Genomic DNA, 10,467 nt, shown 5'->3' with positions numbered 1-10,467 from the left:
TGAGATCAAATTTGCTATAAGGCAAGCTAAGTGCTACAAATAATGATGAAAATATGTATAATCAGGCACTTATCAGTCAACTCATTCAACATATCAAGAAAATGAAAACATGATGACTAGAAGATCAAAAAAGGGAAAATTGAACCTTGTCATTGTAGACTGCGCATAACTCACCAACTTATTCTAGCAATGAGAAGGTTATCTTGGAGAGGTAGGGGGAAAAAATCATATGGGGATAAATTTCCAAATAGGTGTTATGATTATATCAATAGATAAGTGACACAATCTAAATCCGATAAACAAATCAAGATATCCACTCATCTAAAGAGAGAGATTAAACAACTAGAGGAGGTGAAGGTCATCAATCTATCTAATAGTGGTGGAAGCTTGCTCTACTACCTAACATAGAAGAATAACTCTCATAAAGATATTAAAGCTCGCCTAGCCATCTAACAAAAGGGAAGACCTCTTCTAAAGGTAGTAATGCCTGCTTTGCCATCTGATAATCAAGGGAGTTACTTCTCTCTTGACTTAGGCATTAGAGTGTCCTCCATGACAAAAACTCAACAACATCGGTATCTTATTATTTTTCTCACATAGAACTAGTAAGCATGTAGCTAGGCTAGTTCTATAATTGTGTCTGATCTGATATGGTGGTGGGAGGAGGATTAACCACCCCAAAAAATAGATAAATAAAATCTCTCAAATTTTTAGTGATCATTCTTTTTTTTAACTTGTTGATCAAGATTCGTGCTGATCTAGATGAAGAAATAAATTTTCACATCACTAGTATTGATAATTTAAAATTTTAAAATTACAAAATTATGTCAAAGTGCAAGGATATTGTAAAAATTACATATACATCATTTTGAAATTTAATTAGTGTAAACAAAATAATATCTGTTAAGAAGAATTTTTTGTTGCTCATACGAGGGATGATTCAAATTTCTGATTAACTTGCACTTGAATCACCTTATTACTTACCCTTCCAGCCACACAAGCTTAATCCTATATAAATTTTGAAATCAATCCAACTTATTCATTTGTTCCTCTCTTGATGGAATCCTTGGAATCCCAAGTCTTATAGAATTAACATAATCCCGAGGAGAGTGTGGTGGTAATCCCGGGACTATGATTCCAAAAAACCTTAGGAATCTCATGGGCCATTCTTCCTTGTATTCAGGTCCTTTGACAAAGCCAATGAAGAAGCTACGTATGAACTCCCACGATGAATTCATGCATTTTGGTAGGGCTGTCCACAATGAGAAATAGTTCTTGTTTGGCTCTTCATCCACAACCTACATTGAGATCATCCCATGAACAATTGGAATGTACGTATAAAGGGTAGGGTAGTTAGTGAATTACATAATATTACTTTTTTAATGTAAAATATCTATTTTTATCTCCAACATAGTTTGGTAATTTGTGCAAGTATTCTTCTTCTAAAACTTTGAAATAACACATATATCCTTGCAACACTTCTTTTTTATACATATTCTTAATAATTTTACATTCTTGTTGTGCACATGTAAAAATGGGCTATAATAATAAATCACTTAACCAGTTTATATATATCAACCTTCACATGCTAAATGAGATACGAATTCCTAATTATTTATTAAAAAATTTTTACTAGAACATCTTAAACTGGGATTGAAATTTAATAATTATATGACAAATATTTTTTCAAAAGATAAAAGTATATGTTGTAGAACATGAAAAAACATATAAAATAAAAAATGATCAATCGACTTCTAGTATGCCAATATTACCAATTTCATATAATAAAGGTGCACATAAATAGTTAAATTTTTGAAAAAAATATTTAAAAGCTATAAAATATATTTTATTGATTTATTATTTATTATTGAATAAGAATGGATAGATAAGTTGACTTAATAGTATAGGGATATGCAAAACCTCACTTTCTAGGAGGATTTTTTTATACATATGAAAGAAGAAATTTGAGGAGATGCTTGTGTAATTTCAAGATTCTGAAGGGGGTATATATGTAAACCCTTCATTGCTAAACATAAAAGATGGCATAATTATAAACAATCCATATCAGGGTCAAATTTGGGCATTATTCAGCCTAAATCTATTCAATTATAAACAATGCATATCTGAGGCTATTAATATAATAAATTAATTCAGGAATCTCACCTTTCCTTTGTAGAAACTGTTGTAGTAAATGCATGTACCAAAGTGTTTGAACAGGAGAGTGGAATCATCATAAGGTACCCTTGGCACCAAGTCATTGCAATAGACAAACCTAAAATACCTCGTCTTCTTTCTATCCAAGTTCTCCTCCATGAACTTACCAAGTTTCTCATCTCCAACCCTTGGTTGACCAAATGTATATACTCCTTCCAATCTCTCCATCATCTCCTTCTCTTCATGGAACACCAAAATAGCTGGAAACAAGATGGCAAGGGCACCTCCTAAACTATGTCCAGTGACAATAAATTTTGCTTTGTTTTTGTCACTTAATATTCCCCTCAACTTTTCCCTAATAATGTAGTATGCGAATGCCGGGTTTTTGTTGTTTATGTTGATCTCTTTTGGCCATCCTGTGGCTTTCTGTAAGCCAAGGGCCTTCATGAACCCTCCATGGACCTTCCCCACATTTGGCATCTCATACCATGAGAAATCTATGTCAGTGGACCATTGAACAGCATCAAAGGGATCAGTCCCTCTGAATGCAACCACCACTAGTTCAGTGGCTTTGTCATAAAACATGTAAGCCTGGGTGGAGAATTGCTGTTGGAAGTCTGAAATGTGGATGTAATTAGATTTGGAGTTTGGGTTACTTAGAATATTAGACTTTTAAAAAAGAAAACCATTAATGGCCCATTTGTCAAAAATAAGTGAATATCAAATTAAATGATCTTTTAAGAAAAACTCATCACAGGCCAACATTGATATTGCTCGACAGTTAGGTTGTATTTAGTGCTTACCATGGGAATCTTTTGATGAAATTTAATTAATGGAAGAGTAATTGATGGGAAAGTAATTCGTGAAAAAATAACATTCTTTTGTTTAGTATGGATTCGAAAGTTTAATAAAGTAATATTTTGTATTTAGCATTGGAAGATATTTTTGGGAATCTGTGGGTATACTGATAAAAATGCCCTTGTGTTATTTTATTTATCCATAACTTATTAATTAATTTTAATATTAAAATAATAATATGTTTTTAAATCTATAAAATATATTTAATATTAAATATTTAAATAAAAATTTTTAAATAATAAATAATAATATGTTTTGGATATTAAAATAATAAATAATAATGTTAAAATAATAATAAAATATTTTTAAATGTATAAAATGATTTTAATATTAATTAATAATAATAATAAATGTTTTTAATAATAGTATTATAATAATAGTGATGAATAGTATATATAATAATAAAATAGTAATTTATAATGTTTTAAATAATAATATTAAAATAATAATAAAATAATATATTATAAAGTAGTTCAGTTATTTTAGAAAATAGATGAGGGTATTTTGATCCAGAATTTAATTAACCATCCATTCCCAATGGGAGACAAGCCTTCCCACCAAAATGTGAGGGAATAACTGTCCATCGAATTGATGGATTTTGGTTTCCATAGTAAAGCTATTTTCTAACAAAAACACATTAGCTACTAAATATGGTAGAGTTATTCCTATATGTTATTTTTTAGGAAAATTATCAAACTTTTTCATGTACTAAACATAACCGAAGTCCAATCAAAATGTTCAAATCAATAATCTATTAGTTTTATTTTAGTTTATTTTAGTTTGATTTAGATCTCCACCTAAATATGTGACACACTTTTCAATGTAAATAATTTTGAAACATTTGTTTTTTGGAAAAATATAAGCTTTTGATAACTAGAAATGTATATAAAAATCTGTTAACAAAATGTTAATATATGTCTCCATAATAAACATTTGCTTGAGATAATAAAAATATTTGAAATTATTATATATATATATATATGTGTGTGCGTGTGTCTGTGTCAAAAAAACTTGGAATAAAATTTTAAATCAGCAGTCAAATTAATACACGCAACCATATATGTGCAAACGAGATTGAATAAGAAAACTATTGTTAGTTGTTTCAAATTATATGACCAATAATACCCATAATCATTGTTGAAGACGAAAATTAATAAATAATAGGACATAGAAGTTTTATTGAATATTGTGAAATCATGACGATAAAAATTTAATATTAAAAAAATATTTTTATTTCATTCTTCTTAAAAATTAAAACTAAAATGTATTTTTATACTGATTTCAATTCATAATAGGAAAGTTGAAGAGCATACTAAAGCTATACTAACACATTTACTTTCTTTAAATTCTTTATATATATATATTCATATATAAAAGGAATAAGTCCCTAATTAATTAAGAGACATGTGTGGAGTTAATGCCTTATGTGCTATTACCATGAGTTATTAGGGTCGAGTTCAACTCCCAAGGATCCCTCTATATGGGGTTTGAATTTACATCAGTCTTCTCTTTTCCCCAAAGAACTTAAGTTAGTGTCGTTAACCATCCAAACTGGGTGATTTAATTTGGCTCTTCAAAATTTTTTTTTAATTATTATTATATTTTTTAATCTATGTACGGATAGTGTATGTGTGGGCTCGGGCATTGCATTCATTAAATAAGACAGCTACCAGAAAGAAACACAAAGATAGGCACTTACCATTCCAGAAGTTGTAAAAGCCCAAGAACTCCATCTACATCCAAGAACAAATCAAGAAGTGAAACTATGAATACATTAACATTAATGCATCATGCCGCACATGAACTTGAAGAAGATTCATATTGGAACATGGAATAGAGAGAAAGATAGATGAAACATACATTCCAGTTGTTTTCAACTGTGGTTTTGATCGCGGACTCATTCTCGTAGGATAATTTTGCAGCCATTATTGAAAGAGATGCATAATAATTTGGGTTATTGGGTTTGATATTCTTGTCTAAGTCTATCCTCTCGTCCAAGAGTCCAATAGCAGATCTATATGTTCTTGATCTGTTGTCTGGAATTATCACGTTTCCTGAATAAGTAGACCCAAAGATGAGCTCTAGCGGTAGCGGGTAAATGGCATTCATAAACTTTTGAAAGGTCAAAATAAAAAACAAAAAATCTATTTCTTGCTATTAGTTAATGACAGGAATGTGAAGACATAAAAAATAATGTAAAATATTATTTTCTTATTGCCACACAATTATATAAAAACAAAAAGGTTATCATTGCAGGAATAGATGAGTAACACTGTTATTAATTTCTATACGGAAGGTTGAGAGCGGACTCTTTTTCAAGCATAGTTAAGAATTTCGTGTGTGTGGAAGTGGTGCATACACATTATCTTAAATAAATAAATAAATAGAATTACAAAGCACAAAGAAAAATTTTTGTTTATGTGAAAATACAATTATATAGTTAATTTTATTTTGATGGAAGCTAGTCTATATCTAAATATCAATTTTTGCGGGGAGAAACATAATTTTGAGAATTATTTAATATTATATATTTTGTAGAAAAATTTATCAAAATGTGTATTTTGGTTATTATTTACCAAAGTGCGCATTGAACATTAAAAACGGTAGATAAATATTAGAAATTCTATACCATTGCATATATATATATTAAATCATTTACCTTTTTCAACTTATAACTAAAAGGGTATAATATGAACTGTGTTTAATATTTCCTATGCATTTTGATGAATAACAACCAAAGTGTGCATTTTTTATTATTTTTTTTAAAAATATAATATTAAAAAAAAGCCTCAATTTGAATCACAAACTAGTAATAATGACACATGATGAAATTGTTTATAATTTTAGAAAATATATTGCCTAATTATTATTGGTTCATTCTTGGTGAATTATTTGAGATTTCTTCTTAATTGATTAACTTTAATCAATTAATGAGTTGAGAATTCGAAAGTTCGCTAATATATATATAGAATATTTATATAAGATCATCAATTCAGTAATATCTGTCATGCTCACCCTAGAGGTGGGCACGAGTCGGTTAATCGGGCTCACCGGACCCGACCTACCTGGTCCGGTTCACAGGAAGCCGGACCCGGAACCGGCCCGTGGTATAAAGGAGACCGCCGGGACGGGTTGGTTAATCGGGCCCATCGGACCCGACTCGCCGGGTCCAATTCACAGGAAGCCGGACCCGGAACCGGCCCGTGGTATAAGGGAGACCGTCGGGCCAGGTTGACCCAGTAGAACCGCCGGGTCCGGTTCATTTACAGAATGAACCGGGCCCGCCCGTTTGACCCAGCGGATTTTTACCATTTTTATTAATACTTTATTATTAAATTTAAATATTTTATTTACAAGTTAGGTTGTTAAACTTTCAAAAAAATGGGCGTCAATGTTGGGTTTTGAACCAAGGACCACCTATTTTGGATAATAACATTAAGGGCTTGTTTGGCTGCAAAATAAAAAAATATGGCATAATTTTATTATGTAGGAAGTGTAAGTGATTATTACGAAATTGCAGATATTTTATTCTACGAACGAGTGTTTGGGTAACAAAAATAAAAACAAAAATTACGAGATCGGGCGATCGACAATGATGAGGGTGATCGGTGGCACGCCGAGGGCTAGCGTAGGCGGCGGACCTGAGGTCTGCGAAAACCGGGATGACCGGCCGGCGTGTCACCGGATCGTCACGGACCGGCGGTCGGTCGGCCGACGCACTGCCGGCAGTCGGCCGTCACGAGGGTGGTCGGACCACCGGTGACGATCGGGGCTATGTCACCGGAGGTTCTTTCGGACCATCGCAGTGACGGCCGGTATCACCGGAGGTCTATCGACCGAGGGCTGGTCGCCGGGAGGTCGGCTCGGATCAGCGGCCGCTACTGAGGGTCGACGGAGGGTCGGGCTAGATCACCGAATCGTCGGCGCGACCGGCCCGATGGCGAGGTCGGCAGCACGTCGATAGGCCCATGGCTGGTGGCTGGATGAAAAAGAAGAGAGAAACTTTTTACAATGAGAAAAAATTCCACTCTTGGTGGAATATTTTTTTATGCCATAATACCTATGTTATGCCATAATTTTATACTCTAAAATAAATACCCAAATAGCTAATATGGCATAATTATCAGAAAATGTTAAATTATGCCATATTGTAAGGATTATGGCATAATTTCTGGCTATCCAAACAGGCCCTAACTAATTAGCCTACAAACCTTTCTTTTTAGTATAAAACATAAATAAATATAAAGAAGTTGCAAAATATTTTTTTTTTAATTTAATCCCAAACAATAAAAAGTTTAAAATAATTTATAATAACTTAACAAATTTTAAGACATATCAAAATAATTTTAAAAGGATAAAAAAAGTTACATTTTAATTTGTTTATCTATCAAATTAAATTATTAGTACACCTTTTTAAGTGCAACAAAAATTACATATCAAGTAGTATTCTTATTTTAAATTGAAGTTATTATCAACTTATTTATAATAAATGATTATGGTTGGCTCTAGATTTCACTTTGGTCTCTAATTATAGGATTATTATTGTGCTCATCATGTTGCCATTGAAAAAAAAAGTTACTAATCAAAGTAATATGGTGTTAACCATTATTCAAAGATATTCCTTTTTTACTAATTATAAATTGATATACATAATTTAAAAACATTTTTTTGTAATTTTTCTAATTTTATAAATTGAAACAAAATAATCTAATATATTTGTGACAAATAAGAGTGTCCCTATTTAAGGAAATTTAAAAGTGTGCATGTGTAGGGACTTAGTGCTTATGAGCCAAAAGACGATTAACAGAATAATTATTTTTTTTTAAAAAATATTTATGAAAATCCGGACATTTAATATACATTTCAATGACAATCATTAACAAAGGCCCGGTTGTCCGGATATATATAAGAAATTTAAAAATATATATAAGAAAAATATGGGCTTGGGCTTGAAATGTATAAAAAAAACATGAACAATCATATATATATATATATATATATATATATATATATATATATATATATATATATAAATAAGAAATAAAAACAATCATATATGGGCTTGGGCTTGAAATGTATAAAAAAACATAAACAATCATATATATATATATATATATATATAAATAAGAAATAAAAAAAAACAATCATATATGAGCTTGGACTTTGAATCATGAACAATCATTTAAATACTAAACTATATTTAATTAGCAATAAAAAAACATGGGCTTGGGCAAATGGGCTTAACATTATATATATAAGAAATTTAAAAATATAAAGGTCCGGTTGTCCGGATTTTTTAGGTTGGACCCGGCTCGGATTTAAATCCGGACAACCAGACTATGTCCGGACCCGGCCCGTATTACTAAAAATTTTGTCCAAACCCGGTTTATTCCGGGCCGGATAAAATTAGACCAGCAGGCCCGGTCAAATTATTGCCACCCCTAACTATATGAAAGAAGAAAAATACAAACGTTAGGTGTAGCTAGGAAACTTGTCAAGATTTTTGGCCATGGATATATCCAACAAGATGCACAAGAAAAACGAATTATAAATGGTCCACCACTTGTTCCCACTTTCTCTGAAAGCTCTTATAATACACCCTTATACAAATCAACTTGTCCAGAATTAGTTGCTTAATTGAAAAATTGAAGGAACCTACATATATTTAGAGCTAGAAATCAAGTTATTAAAACTAGCATTTCCTCTGAAGAAAGCAATGATGTTTCTTGAGTGGACTCGAATCAATCATTTTAAGTCATGCTCATTAATTACTTGCGCACAAGATGAGTGGAGGAGAAGTTCATGTTGCTTTACTGTTTAATGCCGTCCAACACAACACTCAAAGTTGGTTGGAATATGAAATGAGTTACAAAAGTTTGGAATTCACACCAACCATAAGTTTTGTGTTAAAGTCAAGGTTTGGTAGCCTTATAGAAGATTCGCTTCAGAGGAAACATTATACATGTTAATCGATTTGAAACATTTTCTTATAGGACTAGGTGCAAAGATAATGACTTTAGATGCAATCAAAACACATGTTGGAGTTGATCAAACTTGAAAAATATGAACTGCTTGTGAAATTAATCGTCATAATAAAACTATTAAATTTATTATCTTTGCTCAATAACAAGTCATTCATAATAGGTCCAAGCAAGCACCGGAAATTTTTTGGAAAGTTACTAGATAATTTTTTTTTAAACATATTTGTTTTCAAAAGATAAACCAATATTTGGACCAAACCGATTCTTCCCATGTGATTCTTAACGCTTAAGTCTGGAAAAATAAGAATACACAAACATTGTCATGGACAAAACCATCAAGAATAATGTCTCAGTTTGGTCCAAACACTGTTTCATTTTTAAAAATAAATAATTTTAAAAAAATAAATGTATGGACTGTAAATAAAAACTATTAATTAAGAAAAACTTGCACAAAAGTTGATGGGCTTCCTAAATATATTAGTGGTTTATTCTGTTTCGGATTTGCTTTAATAAATTAGTGATTTATTTATTTTTATTAAAAAAAAAAACTTTTATGGATAACCTAAATAGTTAAGAATATCCTCACTTTAATTTTTATTGTTTCATAGTTTTTCAAGTTTCTGTTCATCTTTCAAGTCGAATTCTTTGCATCAAAGAACAATAATATAAATACAGCTAATTAAGTTTATGCATGCACGAATATTCATACGCTAAAAAAAAAAACAAAGGCTTAAACATAAATGAAAAGAGTTGGTGTCTCAAAATAAAAATTAGTGGAGCTAGTACCATATAGATATATATTAAAGAATCAAACTGACAAAAACTAGCTAGAGAGATGTATTAGAAACGTAAACATAAAATAAACAATAGAAACTTAAAAATAAAAATATAATGAAACAAAGAGACAATACCAACCTCTGAGAAGATTAGAAAGGAGAGATATCATGCCACCATTTTGGATGAGAAGGTTCAAAAAGAACTCAAATCCCTTTCCAAAAGAAGCTAATGGTTTTCTGAAGAGCAAGAGGAGTTTTTGAAGAAAAAGAGAGATAAATATAACCCATCTTCTTCTCATTTCTGCAATCTCCTTCTTCTCAGGGCAATCCACAGATTCATTTTCACTAACTTTACTTGAATACAAGACATTCAAGAGATCAAGTATCCCTGCTTTATCTGCTCTCAAGATCAGATAATCACTGAAATCTGTTTGGGAAGCCATGGAGCCTGGAGGATATGGATGGAGGAGAAGACAATGAAACGTTAAAGATGAACGAGTTTTAGTGTAATGGTCATGGGGTCCATATATATTTTTATACTACTTGTATTAATAGCGGAGTTAATTAGTAGAAAGTCCCCTGAAAAGTTGCCAAACTTTCCTATGAGTAACTCTCTTGCTTTTTCCATACTCCACATTCTATATTTACTAATTCTTTCTAAACAAAGGGAAAATCTTTACATAGGAATTTATTTTACA

At 31.1% G+C, this 10,467-nt stretch overlaps 1 protein-coding gene across 1 annotated transcript; it reads right to left on the bottom strand.

The window, feature by feature from the left end:
* Positions 1–650: 650 nt before the first annotated feature.
* On the bottom strand, positions 651–10,253 carry LOC120262997 (triacylglycerol lipase OBL1). The gene is made up of 5 exons (XM_039270925.1): positions 9,909–10,253; positions 4,873–5,066; positions 4,712–4,745; positions 2,164–2,771; positions 651–1,298 (listed from the first exon to the last, which is right to left on the bottom strand). The coding sequence occupies exons 1-5, from the start codon at positions 10,210–10,212 to the stop codon at positions 1,026–1,028; spliced, it is 1,413 nt and encodes a 470-aa protein (XP_039126859.1). The 5' UTR covers positions 10,213–10,253; the 3' UTR covers positions 651–1,025.
* Positions 10,254–10,467: the final 214 nt, after the last annotated feature.

The sequence above is a fragment of the Dioscorea cayenensis genome, chromosome 6, assembly GCF_009730915.1.
Source record: "Dioscorea cayenensis subsp. rotundata cultivar TDr96_F1 chromosome 6, TDr96_F1_v2_PseudoChromosome.rev07_lg8_w22 25.fasta, whole genome shotgun sequence".
Lineage (NCBI taxonomy): Eukaryota > Viridiplantae > Streptophyta > Magnoliopsida > Dioscoreales > Dioscoreaceae > Dioscorea > Dioscorea cayenensis.
This window is presented reverse-complemented; position numbering and strand designations above follow the sequence as displayed.

Coding starts and splice junctions, on each gene's coding strand:
- LOC120262997 (XM_039270925.1), bottom strand. CDS start 10,212: ATGGCTTCCCAAACAGATTTCAGTGATTATCTGATCTTGAGAGCAGAT. Junction 4,746..4,872: donor CAGTTGAAAACAACTGGAAT/GTATGTTTCATC, acceptor TCTTGGATGTAG/ATGGAGTTCTTGGGCTTTTA. Junction 2,772..4,711: donor CTTTTACAACTTCTGGAATG/GTAAGTGCCTAT, acceptor TCCACATTTCAG/ACTTCCAACAGCAATTCTCC.